The sequence below is a fragment of the Heptranchias perlo genome, chromosome 2 (assembly GCF_035084215.1).
Source record: "Heptranchias perlo isolate sHepPer1 chromosome 2, sHepPer1.hap1, whole genome shotgun sequence".
In the NCBI taxonomy this organism is placed as follows: domain Eukaryota; kingdom Metazoa; phylum Chordata; class Chondrichthyes; order Hexanchiformes; family Hexanchidae; genus Heptranchias; species Heptranchias perlo.
This window is the reverse complement of record NC_090326.1, coordinates 161867313-161887791: the sequence shown is the minus strand read 5'-3', so window position 1 is coordinate 161887791 and position 20479 is coordinate 161867313. Positions and strand designations below refer to the sequence as shown.

The 20479-nt window shown below is 44.5% G+C and overlaps 1 protein-coding gene across 2 annotated transcripts in view; it reads left to right on the top strand.

Annotated features, from left to right (window-relative positions):
* The window catches only part of dlec1 (DLEC1 cilia and flagella associated protein), a 162290-nt gene that overhangs the window by 65540 nt on the left and 76271 nt on the right, over window positions 1-20479 (top strand). For both annotated transcript variants that reach the window (XM_067968317.1, XM_067968308.1), the window contains exons 13-19: window positions 124-216; window positions 1181-1271; window positions 1930-2092; window positions 4749-4941; window positions 6951-7033; window positions 11904-12078; window positions 14879-14972. In XM_067968317.1, coding sequence (XP_067824418.1) covers window positions 124-216; window positions 1181-1271; window positions 1930-2092; window positions 4749-4941; window positions 6951-7033; window positions 11904-12078; window positions 14879-14972 — 892 coding nt within the window. The remainder of the gene's footprint in view (window positions 1-123; window positions 217-1180; window positions 1272-1929; window positions 2093-4748; window positions 4942-6950; window positions 7034-11903; window positions 12079-14878; window positions 14973-20479) is intronic.

Below are 20479 nucleotides of genomic sequence, written 5' to 3'. Positions count from 1 at the left end.
TTCATTTATACACTCGAACAAAATAACAGAACCTTGTTCTCCAACTGTGTTTACAAAAATTAAATATTATTGCTTGATATAAGCACAGTACTGCTCACACTATTTACTCTTGTTACTCTATAGAGTGTGGCAGCTGCTGGCTTTCTGGACGTTTCTCCATTTGCAATCAGGCCTGCCGTGTTTGAGTTGCATCCAGGTCAGGCCCTGATACTGGAGGTTAGTAAATAAAACCCCTCTCACCTTGAGTTCTGGCCAATGGGGTGAAGCTGATTCAATTACAGCCATTTAAGAGGGAGGTGGATATTGAAATATGAAAGGGTTCGGGAAAGAGCAGGGAAACTGGACTGAAGTAGATACCTGCAGTGCGTTGCTAGCACCAGCAAAGACACAGTGGGCCGAAACGGGCTCGTTACATATCAGGTTGGCTCAATTGGTAGCACTTGACTATTCCAATGCTCTCCTGGCCGGCCTCCCTCCTTCCACCCTCCATAAACTTGAGTTCATCCAAAGCTCTGCTGCCCATATCCTAACTCGCACCAAGTCCTGTTCACCCATCACCCTTGTGCTCGCTGACCTACATTGGCTCCCAGTCCGTCAATGCCTCAAATTTAAAATTCTCATCCTTGTTTTCAAATCCCTCCACGGCCTCACCCCTCCTTATCGCCATAACCTCCTCCAGCCCTACAACCCTCCGAGATCTCTGCGCTCCTCCAATTCCGGCCTCTTGTGCATCCCTGATTTTCATCACTGCACCATTGGTGGCCGTGTCTTCAGCTGCCTAGGCCCCCAGCTCTGGAATTCCCTCCCTAAACCTCTCCGCCTCTCTACCTCTTTCTCCTCCTTTAAGTCGCCCCTTAAAACCTACCTCTTTGACCAAGCTTTTGGTCACCTGTCCTAATATCTCCTTATGTGGCTTGGTGTCAAATGTGGTTTGATAATCGCTCCTGTGAAGCGCCTTGGGACGTTTTACTACGTTAAAGGTTCTGTATGAATCCAAGTTGTTGCTGTATGACTGAGACTGTACCATGTACCTCAGTATATAGCAATACCATGTTGCACTAAAATGGCCCCATGTGTCTTAAACTTCAATAATATGGGCTTTTATCTCACTGACTGTTACAGGAGAACTGCATAATTAAATGTTGTAATATATGATGTATCTACATTGCTTAATCCGTAGATTGCCTTCCTTCCAACTACTTCAGAAACCTTCTCCCAAACTGTTACCATGGTGTGTGACAACTGCCAAGTGAAAGACTTTGTACTATCAGGTAACAAACTAAAGATTTATCAGAGTTTGTGATCAGTAATATTTCCTGCATTCCTGTGTCTGTTCCCAACATTCACCTGCCATACCCACTGACCAGTATCTTCAAAGGATGGGATTCGACCAGTGAATGAGGAGGTACAGATTTTTTTGCAACTGGCAATAGCTAATTTTGTTTTGACATTTAATGTCAGTAGGGCCGTTTAATGTCAGTGTCACCGTTTGGTGTCAGTAGGGCTGTTTAATGTCAATTTCACCGTTTGGTGTTAGTAGGGCCATTTAATGTCAGTATCACCGTTTGGTGTCAGTAGGGCCATTTACGTCAGTATCACTGTTTGGTGTCAGTAGGGCCATTTATGTCAGTAACACCGTTTGGTGTCAGTATGGCCATTTACACAGAGAGTAATCAATACTTGGAATGGTCCCTTGGAACCAAATCCTTGCATGACTTAGCACCCTCAGGTGAGTAGGGGAACAATAAATGGGAGTTCTAACCCGTGGCTTAGGCAGGCTGTTCATCTGCAACCTTTGCTGCCAGCTGAATTAATGTGCTATTTTGTTGAGAAGTGAATTGTCTGCCTCAGTCAATTGTCACATAATGGCAGATATTAAAAAAAACACGTACGCAACTTTCCTCTGTTTAATTTTCTCTGTTATCCCAGGCACTGGTCAGCAGGTTGCTCTGGATTTCATCTCTATCACTGGTGGAGAGAGCATAACTGCCCCAGGAGAATGCAGAGATATAACAGCAGAACACTTTGTGCGCTTTGATGCTACCAACCTATGTGTTTATTCTCAGAAGCAGCTCATCATCCGCAACACTACGTAAGTGTAACGGTCACTGTTTTTCTAATGTCTCGCTAAGAAAACGATTAAAAGTTGGGCACTAGGCCCCTGTGTTACCAATGGATTCATGTCTGAAATAAAGTTCTGTTGAGAGAGAGTTGTCCTGTGGCATATTGGGCCGGAATTTCCTGGAATTTTTAACGAGGAAATTTGCACGTAAACTAACTTGCGCTGATTTTATGCCAAAACATCGCTACGCGCGAATTTCCTCTATCATTTGCCCCGCTTCCAAGGAACGTCCGCTGAAACCTTCTGCTGTTCATTTACAGAGTGCCTCTGCCATGCAAAAGTCCGGCTCGGGCGATTTTCCTGGATAATGAGCTGGCGTAGATTTACGTCCAAAAATTTAGGTGGCTCGGTCACCTGATCCTGGAGTAACTGAGATTCCTGGAGTTTGATAGCGATTTTCTTTGTGATTTAAAAAAAAATTCTTACTGAGACCTGCACCTTCCTTAAACCAAAGTGCTGTCAGCCTCAGTGCAACCTACACGCTGAGGAAACTATAAACTAAGCTCAGCCACTTCGCGTTTTTTGAGTTGTTGCCTTATGGAATAGACTATCACCCAGTGCATTTCTGATAAGGCACCTTTGGCTGCTCTTATGCCCCTTTTAGAGGCAGTTTACAAAGCCAACATTGGCAGATGCCTAGGGGCAGGCCACCTGACAGCATCTCAACCAGGGAATTTGACGTACTGCACCAAATGGAGGGGGAGGGGTGGCTTGAAAAGGGGACTAAATGAGAATAAAAGGAGGATCAAAAAATTGAGTTGCTATTGATGAATAAGGCTGAGCTGGTCAGCCCTTGCTGCTGATGGAGCAGAATGTTTAGTAAAGCAATGGTAGCAGATGAGAAACAACACTTTGAATGGATTCAGCTACAGGAGCTGGTCTTGTGATAATGATCTCAATATTGAATCTGTTCAGGGTGATATCTATTGTCAGATGTTGAGGGATTATATCTGTTTGCCAACATTTTTGCTGTTACAGTTCAGTCCCCATTCACTCCGTAAATGTATAGAATTCCAATGAACAAAATCACTTCCCATTCACTCCCAATTTGTAGAATGCCAATGGCACAAACCACTTTTCATTTGTTTCCAATGTATAGAATTTCAATGAACGAAACCACTTCCCATTCACTCCCAATGTATAGAATTCCAACGGACCAAACCAATTCCCATTCACTCCTGTTGTATAGAATTCCAATGGATAACCCATTTTCCATTCAATTCTCCTGCATAGAATTCCCGTTGTGTTCCAGTGACACCAGATCACATTGCTGAATGACGATTAATTTGGCTGTAGAATAATGATTTTCCAATTGCCCTGTGCGCATTCCAACAATTCACCTATTAGTACGGTCGCTCTGATCAACGTCCTTGCATGTTCTACCGTACCCAGCATATATGAAGGGGGAATTTTAAGAACCCCCCCCCACCCTGGCCGCGGAAACGAGGCGGGGGGGCAGTTAAAATGGAGAGGGGTACTTTTAAAGACTGGGTCAGCTGCTTTCAGTTGACTTCAAGGCCGTTTCGGGGAGTCGGCAAGCGGAACACTAATGAGGCCAGGCTGGTAAAATCGGCCGAGCCTTCCTGCTACCGCCCAATGGAGGGGCTGGCTTCCTGCCCGCTAGGCCGTGTTCCCGCCCGGGAATAAAAATCGACCCCAAACCTCATGTGAGCAGTGAGTGATAATTACTGCTCCGAAAGTAATTCAAGTCTACGTAAAGCAAGTAAAACGCCATTCGATTTAAGATAAGCAACCAGAGGCACAACCCAAAATTCGGGCAGATGTTTTCTTAAAAATGTAAATTCTAGTATTCGCCTCAGTGGCTCAGTGGGAAAGTGCACTGCCCGAATTGGAACGGACTGACCGGGAAAGTCCCAGTTTCTGCCGAGATGGTGGCTGGGTTCCCAAATTTGGCTTCGGCGTCGTGATCTAGCAAAGCAGCAATATCATGTGGAGCTCCTGCTCCTGGTTGCTATCCAGGGAGAGGCCATGAGTATTCATAATGAATTAAGGGCATTATTGGGCTTGGTTGTGATGCCATTCGCGGTAAAACGCGGATATTTACTAGAACGGTACCTGGGATTAGGGACTTCAGTTACGTGGAGAGACTGGAGAAGCTGGAATTGTTCACCTTAGTGTAGAGAAGGTGAAGGGGAGAATTAATAGAGATGTTCAAAGTTATGAAGGGTTTTGACAGAGCAGATAGGAGGGTCGGTAACCAGAGGACACAGATTTAAGATAATTGGCAAAAGAAGCAGGGGGGAGATGAGGAGAAATGTTTTTACGTAGCGAGTTATTATGATCTGGAATGCACTGCCTGAATGTGTGGTGGGAGCAGATTCAACAGTAACTTTCAAAAGGGAATTGGATAAATACTTGAAAAGGAAAAATTTGCAGGGCTATGGGGAAGGAGCAAGGGAGTGGGACTAATTGGATAGCTCTTTCAAAGGGCTGGCACAGGCACGAAGGGATGAATGGCCTCCATTATGTGCTGTATGATTCAATGAAAACAGCCCGCATGTGAACAATGGCCTTTGTCATGAGGTATCGGTGGGTCTCTGGGCCCTGTGGATTTGTATCCCAGTATGAGTTAGAAGTAGTTCCTGCAATCCGTTCTTGTTTGTAGGCACGTGGAGCTTCCCTTTTGCTGGCAAATACTAAAGCCTAATTTGATGTGTGCTATTCCCGGAGAATGTATCGAACCCACCAACCTGGATTATGATCAGGACTTAAAATCAGCCTTTCACATCAGCCCGGACAAAGGAGTTTTGGAACCTCACCAGGATCACGAGTTCTTCCTCGCTTATTTCCCGCAAGAGGTAAGACGAGTTTATCTGTCTGTGGGTCTGACCCGCTTGAGATTTCCTGTAGTATTCCCACATTTTCTTACGTTTTCCCAATTTTTTTTCCCTGTCAGCCCAGAGGAGTGGAAATGTCACCAAGAAAAAAAATGGAAATCGTGTAATTGTTTCAATAATTGTTTCAAGGCGGGTGGATGGAGTTAAGATACAAATCAACCATGACCTAACTGAATTTATATTAATGATTTGGATGAGAATTTAGGAGGCATGGTTAGTAAGTTTGCAGATGACACCAAGATTGGTGGCATTGTGGACAGTGAAGAAGGTTATCTAGGATTGCAACGGGATCTTGATAAATTGGGCCAGTGGGCCGATGAATGGCAGATGGAGTTTAATTTAGATAAATGTGAGGTGATGCATTTTGGTAGATCGAATCGGGCCAGGACCTACTCCGTTAATGGTAGGGCGTTGGGGAGAGTTATAGAACAAAGAGATCTAGGAGTACAGGTTCATAGCTCCTTGAAAGTGGAATCACAGGTGGATAGGGTGGTGAAGAAGGCATTCGGAATGCTTGGTTTCATTGGTCAGAACATTGAATACAGGAGTTGGGATGTCTTGTTGAAGTTGTACAGGGCATTGGTGAGGCCACACTTGGAGTACTGTGTACAGTTCTGGTCACCCTATTATAGAAAGGATATTATTAAACTAGAAAGAGTGCAGAAAAGATTTACTAGGATGCTACCGGGACTTGATGGTTTGACTTATAGGGAGAGGTTAGACAGACTGGGACTTTTTTCCCTGGAGAGTAGGAGGTTAAGGGGTGATCTTATAGAAGTCTATAAAATAATGAGGGGCATAGATAAGGTAGATCGTCAAAATCTTTTCCCAAAGGTAGGGGAGTCTATAACGAGGGGACATAGATTTAAGGTGAGAGGGGAGAGATACAAAAGGGTCCAGAGGGGCAATTTTTTCACTCAAAGGGTGGTGAGTGTCTGGAACGAGCTGCCAGAGGCAGTAGTAGAGGCGGGTACAATTTTGTCTTTTAAAAAGCATTTGGACAGTTACATGGGTAAGATGGTATAGAGGGATATGGGCCAAGTGCAGGCAATTGGGACTAGCTTAGTGGTATAAACTGGGCGACATGGACATGTTGGGCCGAAGGGCCTGTTTCCATGTTGTAAACTTCTATGATTCTATGATTCTATGAATGGCGGAACAAGGCTTGACAGGCGGAATGGCCTACTCCTGTCCCTATATAATATTTAGTTCAGTAGTAACAAAACACTACAGGTACAGGTGGCTGCGTCTGGCAGACCCCTTTAATCCACAAAGGCCAGTACCAGAATACATCTGTTGCTGTAATGATCTGGAATGCACTGCCTGAAAGGGCGGTGGAAGCAGATTCAATAATAACTTTCAAAATGGAATTGGATGAATACTTGAAAAAAAAAATTGCAGGCTATGGGGGAAAGAGTGGGTGAGTGGGAATAATTGGATAGCTCTTTCAAAGAGCCGGCACAGGCACGATGGGCCGAATAGCCTCCTGTGCTGTAAGATTCTATGATTCTACCCCATGTTTAAGCAACTTATTTATTGATTCCTGGTCCTATCTGTATGGAAGGTGTGCATATCCTACCTGCTATCTGTCTGGTTTATATCTCACACGATCGGTTTGGATGAAGAAAGCTCTTTCAGCCCAATTGATTCCATCCTTCCAGAATACCAACCTCCTTGATTTCCCTATAGTGTCAGCCTTGACTCATCTCTGGGCCAGAAGGTCATCTTTCAGATAAGGTGTTAAACTGAGGCCCTGTCAGATGGACGTAAAAGATAAATAATATAAACAGGCCCATCAACAGCTTTAAAGCGAAGGGACAGGTTAACGTGAGACCCTCAGTCACACAAAACGTCTGAAGCAGTAACATTGAGCTATCTTCTCTTTTCACCCAGGCTGACAGACCCTTGTATTTCCAACGTTTTCTAATTCAATGTTGATTTTTTGAGTGAAATCTTGTTTCCTTTCGCAGCTGAAGGATTATCACAGCGTGTTTTGCCTTGTACTGCGGAACATTCCAGAACCTTCTAACCTGAATGAACGTAACGGGAGTAGGTAGGTTATTAGCGGGCTGTCTCCCTGTCTCATGTTGTTCGGAACCCATACTTGCAGGGGACTGGGCGACAAGGTGTGTTTCCATCCCTAGGACCTGACTGTAGGTGCTCAAGAGACTGATCTAGGTCCAGCACTCTGCTGCATTTACAATCATGATGCATTTAAGGGGAAGCTAGATAAACACAGGTGGGAGGAAGGATTGGAAGGTTATGCTGATAATGTTAGATGAAGTAGGGTGGCAGGAGGCTCGTGTGGAGCTGTTGGGCCGAATGGCCCGTTTCTGTGCTGTGAATTCTATGTAATTCTATATATCTTCGGTGGCTTCCATATCGGTCTACTGTCACAACCAGCAAACTGACTGACTGTGCACGGGTTAACAGGCTGCACCATTCTGCATATAAAGGGCTCCTTTTCCTAGCCCCCCTTCTGCCCCAACTCCAGACAGGCCTTTGTGGTCTGCTGATTGCCATTGGAGGATAGAAGCAGGCTGATGTAGTTAATACGAAGGAAGAATGTGTCAAAATGCAAGAGGTCATTAATAAACTTGCAGGATGGGCGTGTAATTGGCAAATGAATTTCAATATAGATGAGTGTGAGGTGGTGCATTTTGGTAGAAGAATAATGAGCCCACATAATGCTTGGATAAAAAGAGTCTAAATGGGGTAGAGGAGCAGAGGGATCTGGGGGTACAGATACACAAATCACCAAAAGTATTGATGCAGGTTAATAAGGCCATAAAAAAGGCAAACCAAGCACTGGGGTTCATTTCTAGAGGGATAGAATTGAATAGCAGTGAAGTTATGTTAAACTTGTATTGAACCTTGGTTAGACCACACTTGGAGTACTGCGAACAGTTCTGGGTCTTCATATTATAGAAAGGATATAGAGGCTCTGGAGATGGTGCAAAAAAGATTCACAAGGATGCGCTACCACAAGGAATAGTTGAGGCGAATAGCATAGATGCATTTAAGGGGAAGCTAGAAAAACACGAGGGAGAAAGGAATAGAAGGATATGCTGCCAGGGTTAGATGAAGTAGGGAGGGAGGAGGCTTGTGTGGAGCATAAACGCCGGCATGGACCAGTTGGGCCGAATGGCCTGTTTCTGCGCTGTAGTTTCGATGTAACTCGATGTCCGATCCTCAAAAAAAAAAGACACGACCCGTCTCCAGCATACTGTGTGGGCTCCCTCAGACCTTCCAATCTGAGAAGGGACCCGCTGCGAGTCCCACTGCCAGCTTGCTGGGCCACCCTGGTGTCTGGGTGCTGCGAGGATGATGCAACGGGAAATAGAGGTGGGAGGCTGGGTTCCTCCTCTCTTGCCTCATCACTTTGGAAGTGGTGGGTTGCATCTGTTGCAGATACAGGTGGAGCTCCTCCCCCCCAACCCCCTCCAAGTAAGCCCCAAGATGTCCCGAAGCAACGCAAAGGGAGCAGAGGCCCATCTTAATGAGTTTCGGCCCAATTTACCTGACCGTTGTGTCTTTCCAGGGAACAAGGGTTAGGGTTGCCGAGTCTCCAGGAATTAAAGATTAATCTCCTAGACACTGCTGCGAGCAACACCCAGGAGAAAAATCATAAGGATATTGAAAAAAATTGGGTTTTTTTTCATTTTCTTTGAACACTTTCGTTTATTAGTTATAAAAACATCGGAGCTGGGAATGAGGCTGTTTGACTGGGCAGGGCGGTTGGAGACGGGAGGTCATGTGATGAAACCTCCAGGAATCTGTCCAACCCTACCAAGGGTCAGGACAGGAGGCCCCCTCATAATCACAATTTTGAACCACAGATGCGCTGAATCTGACTTGGTGTATTTGCTACCCAGAGTCTGGGGACCGGCGGCACATCAGGAGACCCAGCAACACCAGATCTTTGCTGCCGCTGGATTTACTTGCCTTCAGTAGTGCCACCGACTGAGCAATAGGAGTTGACGGTACTGCTGTAATGTAAGTGCTCCTTTTACATAGAGTTACATCGAGTCGACAGCACAGAAACAGGCCATTCGGCCCAACAGGTCTATGCCAGCATTTATGCTCCACAGGAGCCTTCTCCTGCCCTTCTTCATCTCACCCCATCGGCATATCCTTCTATTCCTTTCTCCCTCATGTGTTTATCTAGTTTCCCCTTAAATGCATCTATGCTATTCACCTCAACTACTCCTTGTGGTAGCGAGTTCCACATTCTAACCACTCTTTGGGTAAAGACGTTTCTCCTGAATTCCCTATTGGATTTCTTAGTGACTATCTTATATTTATGACCTCTAGTTTTGGACTCCCCCACAAGTGGAAACATTTTCAACATGTCTACCCTATCAAACCCTTTCATGATCTTAAAGACCTCTATCAGGTCACCTCTCAGCTTTCTCTTCTCTAGAGAAAAGAGCCCCAGCCTGTGCAGCCTTTCCCGATACATATATCCTCTCAGTTCTGGTACCATCCTTCTCTAATGCCTTTTTATCTTTTTTATAATATGGAGATATCTTTTGAGTCCAGTCATGTGGTGTCAGTCTCCTCCCCTCCTGCTGGCTGTAAGCTTTTTTCTGCAAAATGGTACCAGAAAAAACAAATGACTGTGAAAGCTCGAGTTGTTGTAAAACATAGGAACATAGGAACAGGAGTAGGCCATTCAGCCCCTCGTGCCTGCTCCGCCATTTGATAAGATTATGGCTGATCTGTGATCTAACTCCATATACCTGCCTTTGGCCCATATCCCTTAATACCTTTGGTTGCCAAAAAGCTATCTTGCTCTCGAGGCAGTACAAAGAAGGTTCATTCGGTTAATCCCGGGGATGAGGGGGCGGACATATGAGGAGAGGTTGAGTAGATTGGGACTCTACTCATTGGAGTTCAGAAGAATGAGAGGCGATCTTATTGAAACATATAAGATTGTGAAGGGGCTTGATCGGGTGGATGCGGTAAGGATGTTCCCAAGGATGGGTGAAACTAGAACGAGGGGGCATAATCTTAGGATAAGGGGCTGCTCTTTCAAAACTGAGATGAGGAGAAACTTCTTCACTCAGAGGGTAGTAGGTCTGTGGAATTTGCTGCCCCAGGAAGCTGTGGAAGCTACATCATTAAATAAATTTAAAACAGAAATAGACAGTTTCCTAGAAGTAAAGGGAATTAGGGGTTACGGGGAGCGGGCAGGAAATTGGACATGAATTTAGATTTGAGGTTAGGATCAGATCAGCCATGATCTTATTGAATGGCGGAGCAGGCTCGAGGGGCCGATTGGCCTACTCCTGCTCCTATTTCTTATGTTATCTATCTCAGATTTAAATTTAGCAATTGAGCTAGTATCAATTGCTGTTTGCGGAAGAGAGTTCCAAACTTCTATAACCCTTTGTGTGTAGAAATGTTTTCTAATCTCGCTCCTGAAAGGTCTGGCTCTAATTTTTAGACTGTGCCCCCTACTCCTAAAATCCCCAACCAGCAGAAATAGTTTCTCTCTATCCACCCTATCTGTTCCCTTTAATATCTTATAAACTTTGATCAGAAGACCCCTTAACCTTCGAAACTCTAGAGAATACAACCCCAATTTGTGTAATCTCTCCTCGTAACTTAACCCTTGAAGTCCGGGTATCATTCTAGTAAACCTCCGCTGCACTCCCTCCAAGGCCAATATGTCCTTCCGAAGGTGCGGTGCCCGGAACTGCTCACAGTACTCCAGGTGCGGTCTAACCAGGGTTTTGTATAGCTGCAGCATAACTTCTGCCCCCTTGTACTCTAGTCCTCTAGATATAAAGGCCAATATTCCATTTGCCTTCTTGATTATTTTCTGCACCTGTTCATGACACTTCAATGATCTATGTACCTGAACCCCTAAGTCCCTTTGGACAACCAATGTTTTTAACTTTTTACCATTTAGAAAGTACCCTGTTCTATCCTTTTTTGATCCAAAGTGGATGACCTCACATTTGTCTACATTGAATTCCATTTGCCACAGTTTTGCCCATTCACCTAATCTATCAATATCGCTTTGTAATTTTATGTTTTCATCTACACTGCTGACAATGGCCTTCAGAGAAGGGAATCTGGCACCCATCTCCTGTATGGCCTACACATCACTCCGTTGGAACATAAGAACAGGAGTAGGTAATTCAGCCCCTCGAGCCCGTTCCGCCATTCACTCAGATCATGGCTGATCTGTATCTTAACTCCATCTATCTGCCCTGGTTCCGTAACCCTTGATACCCTTGCCTAATGAAAATCTATCAATCTCAGTTTTTGAAATTTGCAATTGATCCCCAGCCTCATCAGCTTTTTGGGGGAGAGTGTTCCAGATTTCCACTTCCCTTTGTGTGAAGAAATGCTTCCTAACATCACCCTGAATGGCCTGGCTCTAATTTTAAGGTTATGCCCCCTTGTTCTGGACTCCCCCCACCAGAGAAAATAGTTTATCTCCATCTACCCTATCAACTCCTTTAATCATCTTTAAACACCTCAACTAGATCACCTGTTAATCTTCTATACTTGAGGGAATACAAGCCCAGTCTAAGCAACCTGTCCTCATAATTTAACCCTTTTCCACATGACAATGCCCTCTAAAGGGAACCTGGCATCCATCCCCCTACACATGACTCTTAATACCCTCTGATGTTGCCTGCAAGGCTGCTATCAGTTATAAAAGGATTTGCTTGCAAGAGGACCTACCAGCACCTTCAAGGGGCAAAACTAGGGTTGGGAAATAAATGTGCCCTAGCCAGCTATGCCCTCGTCCTGTCACAAAGTTGGTCAGCTCTCCCTTGAATAAACCAAAACATACGGAAGATAATCCTCATGTTTATCTGTTGGGTACCAAAATAAAATCGAACTGTAACGTGTCGAATGTATATTTCTTCCAAACTAAATCCTTTCTCCCTTACAAATTTCAGGAAAAATAACTTAGAAAGATCTATGAAAACAGCTTCCACAGCAGTCAGCAACATCATAGCGATGGAGGTGGAGGTTAAAGGTTACACCGACCCATTCCAGGTTCTGTTGAAGCCTTATGCCATCCTCATCCCGGGCGAGAACTACATGACCACCACTCTGAAAAAGTATTTTGAGGTCTGGAATTTAGCGCTATTGCCGGAAAATGAAAAACTTTATCCATAAATGTGTAAAACGGAACAGAGATTCAACACGGGCTCCACGTACGTGAAATAGGTTTCCCCGACAAACAGACTCAATTAAGCCAATAAATGTTCTGAGGCCACAGGGGGGTAATTTTATCAGGCTGCACTGCGGGCGGGAGTAAAACAGAAAATGCTGGAAACACTCAGCAAGTCAGACAGCGTCTCTCAGGAGAAAGGAAAGAGGTTACGGTTAACATTTCAGGTCCATGACCCTTCCTCAGCAGGGGGACTTGCCTGCCACTTACTGACCATTCATCTTAAGTCTCGGTGTTTGGTCAGCGCTAACGCTCTCGCCTCTGAGTCAGTGGGTTCAAGCCCCTCTCCGTGGATCGAGCACATAATCTCGGCTGACAGAGATTTAAGGTAATTGGTTAAAGAATCAGATGAGGAGACTTTTTTTTATGCAGTGAGTTGTGATGATCTGGAATGCACTGCCTGAAAAGGGCGGTGGCAGCAGATTCAGGAGTAACTTTCAAAAGGGAGTTGGATAAATACTTGAAGGGAAAAAATATACAGGGCTATGGAGACAGAGCAGGGGAAATGGGACTAATTGGATAGCTCTTTCAAAGAGCCAGCACAGGCACGATGGGCCAAATGCATCACTCTATGATTGTATGACACTTCAGCGCTGAGGGGATGGTGCACTAGTGGAGGTGCCGTCTTTCGAATGAGACGTTAAACTGAAGGCTCCATCTGACCTCAGCTGGATGTAAAAGATCGTTGAAGAAGAGCAGGGGAGTTCTCTTGTTATCCTGGCCAACATTTATCCCTCAACCAACACTTCCAAAACAGATTTAACCGGTCATTTATCTCACTGCTGTTTGTGAGTCCTTGCTGTGTGCAAATTGACTACCTTGCTTGACTGCACTTCAAAAGTAATTCATTTACTATAAGATGCTTTAAGATGAGTGGTGCTATATAAATACAAACTCTTTCTTTCTAACGGTTGGAAATCATCAGCAGTGCATGCCTGAATTCCCCATTTGTGCAAGGCCCCCACTCCAGCAGCACGGACTCTTAAATTTATCCCATAAAAAATAACAGGTACAGAGCATTGATGAGAACAGTGTATAAATGGGTACAGAGCTCCCCCAAGAGAGGAGAAATAAGTTGGCTCCCCTCTCCTTATTGCTGGCCAGCGCCCCCTTGAGCGTCAGGTGAGGACAGTGTCAAACTCAATTCTAATGCAGTCCACAGTTGAACAGCCCGCCACCACTCACAGTCAGACTTGCACGTGAAGAATGACCAATTCGGCCAGGTGCCTCAGGGTGCGTGGAATCGTACCCTGTTATTTTATTATTGTTAAAATTTCTTACCCTGCATACTTTCCTTGCCTGCCTCCGTCTTGGCATGCAAAGTCCTCCCAGGGTGACTCTATGCTTGACCCTCTTGCTCTCCCTCTGGCTTCTGCTTGCTGCCTCTTTACGGTGGCGGAAGAGCTTGGGACTCAGCGTGTGAAGAATTGTTGGCGGTAACTTGGTATTAAATGGACGGTGGTAACTTGGGTACGTAATTGGCTAAGGGATAGGAGGCAGAGAGTAGTGGTGAACAGGTGTTTTTCTGACTGGAGAGAAGTATGCAGTGGGGTCCCCCAGGGGTCGCTATTAGGACCATTGCTTTTCTTGTTATATATAAATGACCTGGACTCGGGTATAGGGAGTACAATTTCGAAGTTTGTGGATGATACAAAACTTGGCAATGTAGCAAAAGGAGGATAGGAACAGACTTCAGGAGGACATGGACAGATTGGTGAAATGGGCAGACACATGGCAGATGCAATTTAATGCAGATAAGTGTGAAGTGATGCACTTTGGGAGGAACAACATGGAGAGGCAGTATGATCGAAATGATACTATTTTGAGAGGGGTGCAAGAGCAGAACGACCTGGGGGCGCATTTTCACAAATCTTTGAAGGTGGCAGGGCAAGTTGATAAGGCGGTTAAGAAAACGCATGGGGTCCTGGATTTTGTTAATAGAGGCATAGAGTACAAAAACAAGGAAGTTATGCTAAACCTTTATAAAACACTGGTTCGGCCTCCGCTGGTGTATTGTGTACAATTCTGGGCACCACACTTTAGGAAGGATGTCAAGGCCTTGGAGAGGGTGCAGTGAAGGTTTATTGGGATGATACCAGAGATGAGGGACTTCAGTTACGTGAAGAGATTGGAGAAGCTGGGATTGTTCTCCTTAGAGCAGAGAAGGTTACGGGGAGATTTAATGGAGGTGTTCAAAATGTTGAGAGGTTTTGATAGAGCAAGTAGGGAGAAACTGTTTCCTCTGGCAAGTGGGTCAGTAACCAGAGGTCACAGATTTTAAATAATTGGCAAAAGACCTAGAGGGGAAATGAGGAGAAATATTTTCACACAGAGGGTTGTTAAGATCTGGAACACACTGCCTGAAAGGGTGTTGGAATCAGATTCCATAGGAAATTTCAAAAGGCAATTGGACATGTACTTGAAGAGGACTAATTTGCAGGGTTATGGGGAAACAGTTGGGGAGTGGGACTAAATTGGACAGCTCTTTCAAAGAGCCGGCCCAGGCACGACGGGCCGAATGGCCTCCTGCTGTGCTGTAAGATTCCATGACTCTATAACCTAAATGGCCCATCAATTTAAAGTGTTTTAGAAGGAGAAACAGATGTAAGGCGCTGACTTGTAACAATTCTGTCTGTAACATACTAGATATTGCAGAACAAATGCATTCAGTTATCTCGTTTGCTGTGTTATCTGCAGATATGGAATAATAGCAAATCCGCCATCTACTACGAGTGGGAGAGCATGCACGATTGTCACATCCTGGAGGTGCTGCCACCTTTTGGAACAATAGGTAATACCATGTCATCGGGGACTGGTGAAAAGATTTGCACAGGGAATTGGAGAAATTTGCTTCCTGTTTTGAAATATGATTACGCTTTCTTAAAGTTCGGCAAAAAAGAAACTAAAGGAGAAAATATTTTGTGTTCCATTGAAAAAGCATGCGCGCGCTCTCTCTCTCTCTTGCTGCTGTGGCTCAGTGGTATCACTCTCACCTCTGAGTCAGAAGGTTGTGGGTTCAAGTCCTACTCCAGAGTTTTGAGCACATAATCCAAGCTGACACTTCATTGCAGTACTGAGGGAACGCTGCACTTTCGGATGGTGCCATCTTTCAAATGAGACGTTAAACCGAGGCCCCGACTGCTCTCTCAGGTGGATGTAAATGATCCCATAGCACCATTTCGAAGAAGAGCAGGGGAGGTCTCCCCGTTGTCCTGGCCAGCATCACTAAATGTCTCTTTAATCATTTTGAATTTCCCGTGTTTCCTTTCACTGGAGATGAAAAAGCAAGGATTGACAGAAGCCAAGGCTTTTTATGTTGACTGTAGTATCGTACGTTTTAGTCCCAGCATCCCTTAACCAACATCACTAAAACAGATTATTTGGTCAATGTCACATTGTTGTGTGTGGGATCTTGCTTTGGGCAAATTCGCTGCCGCATTTCCCTACACTACAAGGGTGACTATACTTCAAAAGTACTTAATTGACTGTAAAGCGCTTTGGGACATCCTAAGGTCATGAAAGGTGCTAGTCTTTTTTTATCTTTTTTCTCTCACACTGTCTGCCCTGTGTTGCAGTTCTTCCTCTAAAATATCACAGTTACTATTCCTCCAAACGTTCCTTACTAGTTTCTGCTCAGCTGCAAATATGCTGCCGGCTGCACTCTTCCTCCTCCTGTTGAAGTCAAGACTCAGAGCATCGTTTCCCAATCTAGACCCCATCGGGAGTACGGTGCTTTCAGTTCTGGGCACCGCACCTCAGGGAGGATATATTAGCCTTGGAGGGGGTGCATCGCAGGTTCACCAGAATGATATCGGGGCTAAAAGGGTTAAATTGTGAGGACAGATTGCAGAGACTAGGCTCGTGTTGCTTTGAGTATCGAAGATTAAGGGGTGATGTAATCGTGGTGTTTAAGGTAATCAAAGGATTTAATAGGATAGATCATAGAATCATACAAAGTTACATAAGAACATAAGAACATAAGAAATTGGAGCAGGAGTAGGCCAATCGGCCCCTCGAGCCTGCTCCGCCATTCAATAAGATCATGGCTGATCTGATCCCAACCACAAATCTAAAGAACACAAGAAGTCGGAGCAGGACCCGGCCACATAGCCCCTGGGCCCTCTCCGCCACCCACAGGGCATTGACCGATCCGAACTCAGCTTCATGTCCAATTTCCTGCCCGCTCCCCATAACCCCTAATTCCCTTTACTTCTAGGAAACTGTCTATTTCTGTTTTAAATTTATCTAATGATGTAGCTTCCACAGCTTCCTGGGGCAGCAAATTCCACAGACCTACCACCCTCTGAGTGAAGAAGTTTCTCCTCATCTCAGTTTTGAAAGAGCAGCCCCTTATTCTAAGATTATGCCCCCTAGTTCTAGTTTCACCCATCTTTGGGAACATCCTTACTGCATCCACCCGATCAAGACCCTTCACAATCTTATATGTTTCAATAAGATCGCCTCTCATTCTTCTGAACTCCAATGAGTAGAGTCCCAATCTACTCAACCTCTCCTCATATGTCCGCCCCCTCATCCCCGGGATTAACCGAGTGAACCTTCTTTGTACTGCCTCGAGAGCAAGTATGTCTTTTCTTAAGTATGGAGACCAAAACTGTATGCAGTATTCCAGGTGCGGTCTCACCAATACCTTATATAACTGCAGCAATACCTCCTTGTTTTTATATTCTATCCCCCTAGCAATAAAAGCCAACATTCCGTTGGCTTTCTTGATCACCTGCTGCACCTGCATACCAACTTTTTGATTTTCTTGCACTAGGACCCCCAGATCCCTTTGTACTGCAGTACTTTCCAGTCTCTCGCCATTAAGAAAATAACTTGCTCTCTGATTTTTCCTGCCAAAGTGCATAACCTCCCTTTTTCCAATATTATATTGCATCTGCCAAATCTCCGCCCACTCACCCAGCCTGTCTATATCCCCTTGCAGGTTTTTTATGTCCTCCTCACTCTCTACTTTCCCTCCCATCTTTGTATCATCTGCAAATTTTGATATGTTGCACTCGGTCCCCTCCTCCAAATCGTTAATATAGATTGTAAAGAGTTGGGGACCCAGCACCGACCCCTGTGGAACACCACTGGTTACTGGTTGCCAGTCCGAAAATGAACCATTTATCCCAACTCTCTGCTTCCTGTTCGATAACCAATCCTCCACCCATGCCAGAATATTACCCCCAATCCCGTGATTTTTTTATCTTAAGTAATAATCTTTTATGTGGCACCTTGTCGAATGCCTTCTGGAAGTCTAAATACACTACGTCCACTGGTTCCCCTTTATCCACCCTATACGTTATATCCTCGAAGAACTCAAGCAAATTTGTCAGACATGACTTCCCCTTCATAAAGCCATGCTGACTTTGTCCTATTAAATTATGCTTATCTAAATGTTCCGTTACTGTCTACTTAATAATAGACTCCAAAATTTTACCCACCACAGATGTTAAGCTAACTGGCCTATAATTTCCAGCCTTCTGCCTACTACCCTTTTTAAATAACGGTGTTACATTAGCAGTTTTCCAATCTGCCGGGACCTCTCCTGAGTCCAGGGAATTTTGGAAAACTATCACCAAAGCATCCACAATCCCTACTGCCACTTCCCTCAAGACCCTAGGATGGAAGCCATCAGGTCCAGGGGATTTATCCGCCTTGAGTCCCATTATTTTACTGAGTACCATCTCTTGAGTGATTTTAATCGTATTTAGCTCCTCCCCCCCGAGAGTCCCCTGTTTGTCCAGTGTTGGGATATTCTTAGTGTCCTCTACTGTAAAGACTGAAACAAAATATTTGTTCAGCATTTTTGCCATCTCCATGTTTCCCACCATTAATTTCCCGGTCTCATCCTCTAAGGGACCTATGTTTGCCTTAGCCACCCTTTTTCTTTTTATATAACTATAGAAACTCTTGCTATCTGTTTTTATATTTTTTGCTAATTTCTTTTCATAATCTAACTTCCCTTTCTTAATCAATCCTTTAGTTACTTTTTGCTGTCTTTTGAAGAATTCCCAATCTTCTATCCTCCCACTAAGTTTGGCTACCTTATATGTCCTTGTTTTTAGTCGGATACTATCCTTGATTTCTTTACTTAGCCACGGATGGCTGTCATTTCTTTTACACCCTTTTTTCCTCAGTGGAATATATTTATTTTGAAAGTTGTAAAATAACTCCCTAAATGAACACCACTGCTCATGTACCGTCTTACCCTTTAATCTATTTTCCCAGTCCACTTTAATCAATTCCGCTCTCATACCATCATAGTCTCCTTTATTCAAGCTCAGTACGCTTGTTTGAGAATCAACCTTCTCACCCTCTAATTGGATATGGAATTCAACCATGTTGTGGTCGCTCGTTCCAAGGGGATCCTTAACTAGGACATTATTAATTAATCCTGACTCATTACACAGGACCAGGTCCAAGGTTGCCTGCCCCCTTGTAGGATCAGTTACATACTGCTCAAGAAATCCATCCCTGATGCACTCAATGAACTCGTCCTCAAGGCTGCTCTGCCCAATTTGATTTGTCCAGTTAATATGATAATTAAAATCCCCCATAATTATGGCTGTTCCCTTATTACATGCCCCGACTATCTCCTGATTAATACTTCTTCCAGCAGAGTTGCAACTATTAGGAGGCCTATATACTACGCCCACGAGTGTTTTTTTTCCCTTATTATTCCTTATCTCCACCCAAACTGTTTCATTATCTTGATGCTTTGTCCCAATATCATTTCTCTGTATTACAGTGATTCCTTCCTTTATTAACATAGCCACCCCACCTCCCCTTCCTTCCTGCCTGTCCTTCCTGATTGTTAAATACCCTGGCATATTTAATTCCCAGTCGTTGTCACCCTGCAGCCATGTTTCTGTAATGGCCACAAGATCATACCCATACGTAGTTATTTGTGCCGTTAACTCGTCCATTTTATTACGAATGCTACGTGCATTCAGATAAAGAACTTTCAAATCTGTTTTGTGACGCTTAGTTCCTGCTTTTTCCTTTTTTAACACTTTACCTATTACTCCATACCTTCTGTCCCTTCCTGTTACGCTTTCCTCTCTCTCCCTGCTCAGGTTCCCAACCCCCTGCCACTTTAGTTTAAACCCTCCCCAACAGCACTAGCAAACACTCCTCCTAGGACAGAAGGTTACAGAAGGAGGCCATTCAGCCCATCGTGTCTGTGCCGGCTGAAAAAGAGCTATCCAGCCTAATCCCACTTTCCAGCACTTGGTCCGTAGCCCTGTAGGTTACTACACTTCAAGTGCTCATCCAAGTACTTTTTAAATGAGTTGAGGGTTTCTGCCTCTACCACCCTTTCAGGCAGTGAGTTCCAGACCCCCACCACCCTCTGGGCGAAAAATTTTCTCCTCAGCTCCCCTCTAATCCTTCTACCAATTACTTTAAATCTATGGCCCCTGGTCACTGACCCCTCTGCTATGGGAAATAGGTCCTCCCTATCCACTCTATCTAGGCCCCTCATAATTTTATACACATCAATTAAATCTCCCCTCAGCCTCCTTTGTTCCAAAGAAAACAACGCCAGCCTATCCAATCTTTCCTCATAGCTAAAATTCTCCAACTCTGGCAAGATCCTCATAAATCTCTCTACCCTCTGTAGTGCAATCACATCTTTCCTGTAATGTGACCAGAACTGTGCGCAGTACTCAAGCTGTGGCCTAACTAGTGCTTTATGCAGTTCTAGCATAACCTCCCTGCTCTATTATTCTATGCCTCGGCTAATAAAGGAAAGTATCCCATATGCCTTCTTAACCATCTTATCTACCTGTCCTACTACCTTCAGGGATCCGTGGACACGCACTCCAAGGTCCCTCTGTTCCTCTACACCTCTCAGTATCCTCCCATTTATTGTTTATATTATTTATAGAAAGAGAGAAACTATTTCCTCTGGTGGGGGGAGTCCAAAATAAGGGGGCATAACCTTAAAATTAGAACTAGGCCGTTCAGGGGTGATGTCCGGAAGCACTTTAGGGGAGTGGAAATCTCTCCCCCAAAAAGCTGTTGAGGTGAGGTCAATTGGAACTATCAAAACTGAGATTGATAAATTTTTGTTAGACAAGGGTATTAAACAGTTTGGAACCAAGGCAGGTAAATGGAATTAAGATACAGATCAGCCATGATCTAACAGGCTCAACGGGCTGATTGGCCTCCTCCTGTTCCTATGTTCCTAAGATCTCAAAACCGTGGAGCTCCTTATCTCCCTCAGTCTCTCCTCTCTCTTATAATCTTCAGGCTCTTAAAACCCAAGCTAGTCATCCCCTAACCATACCT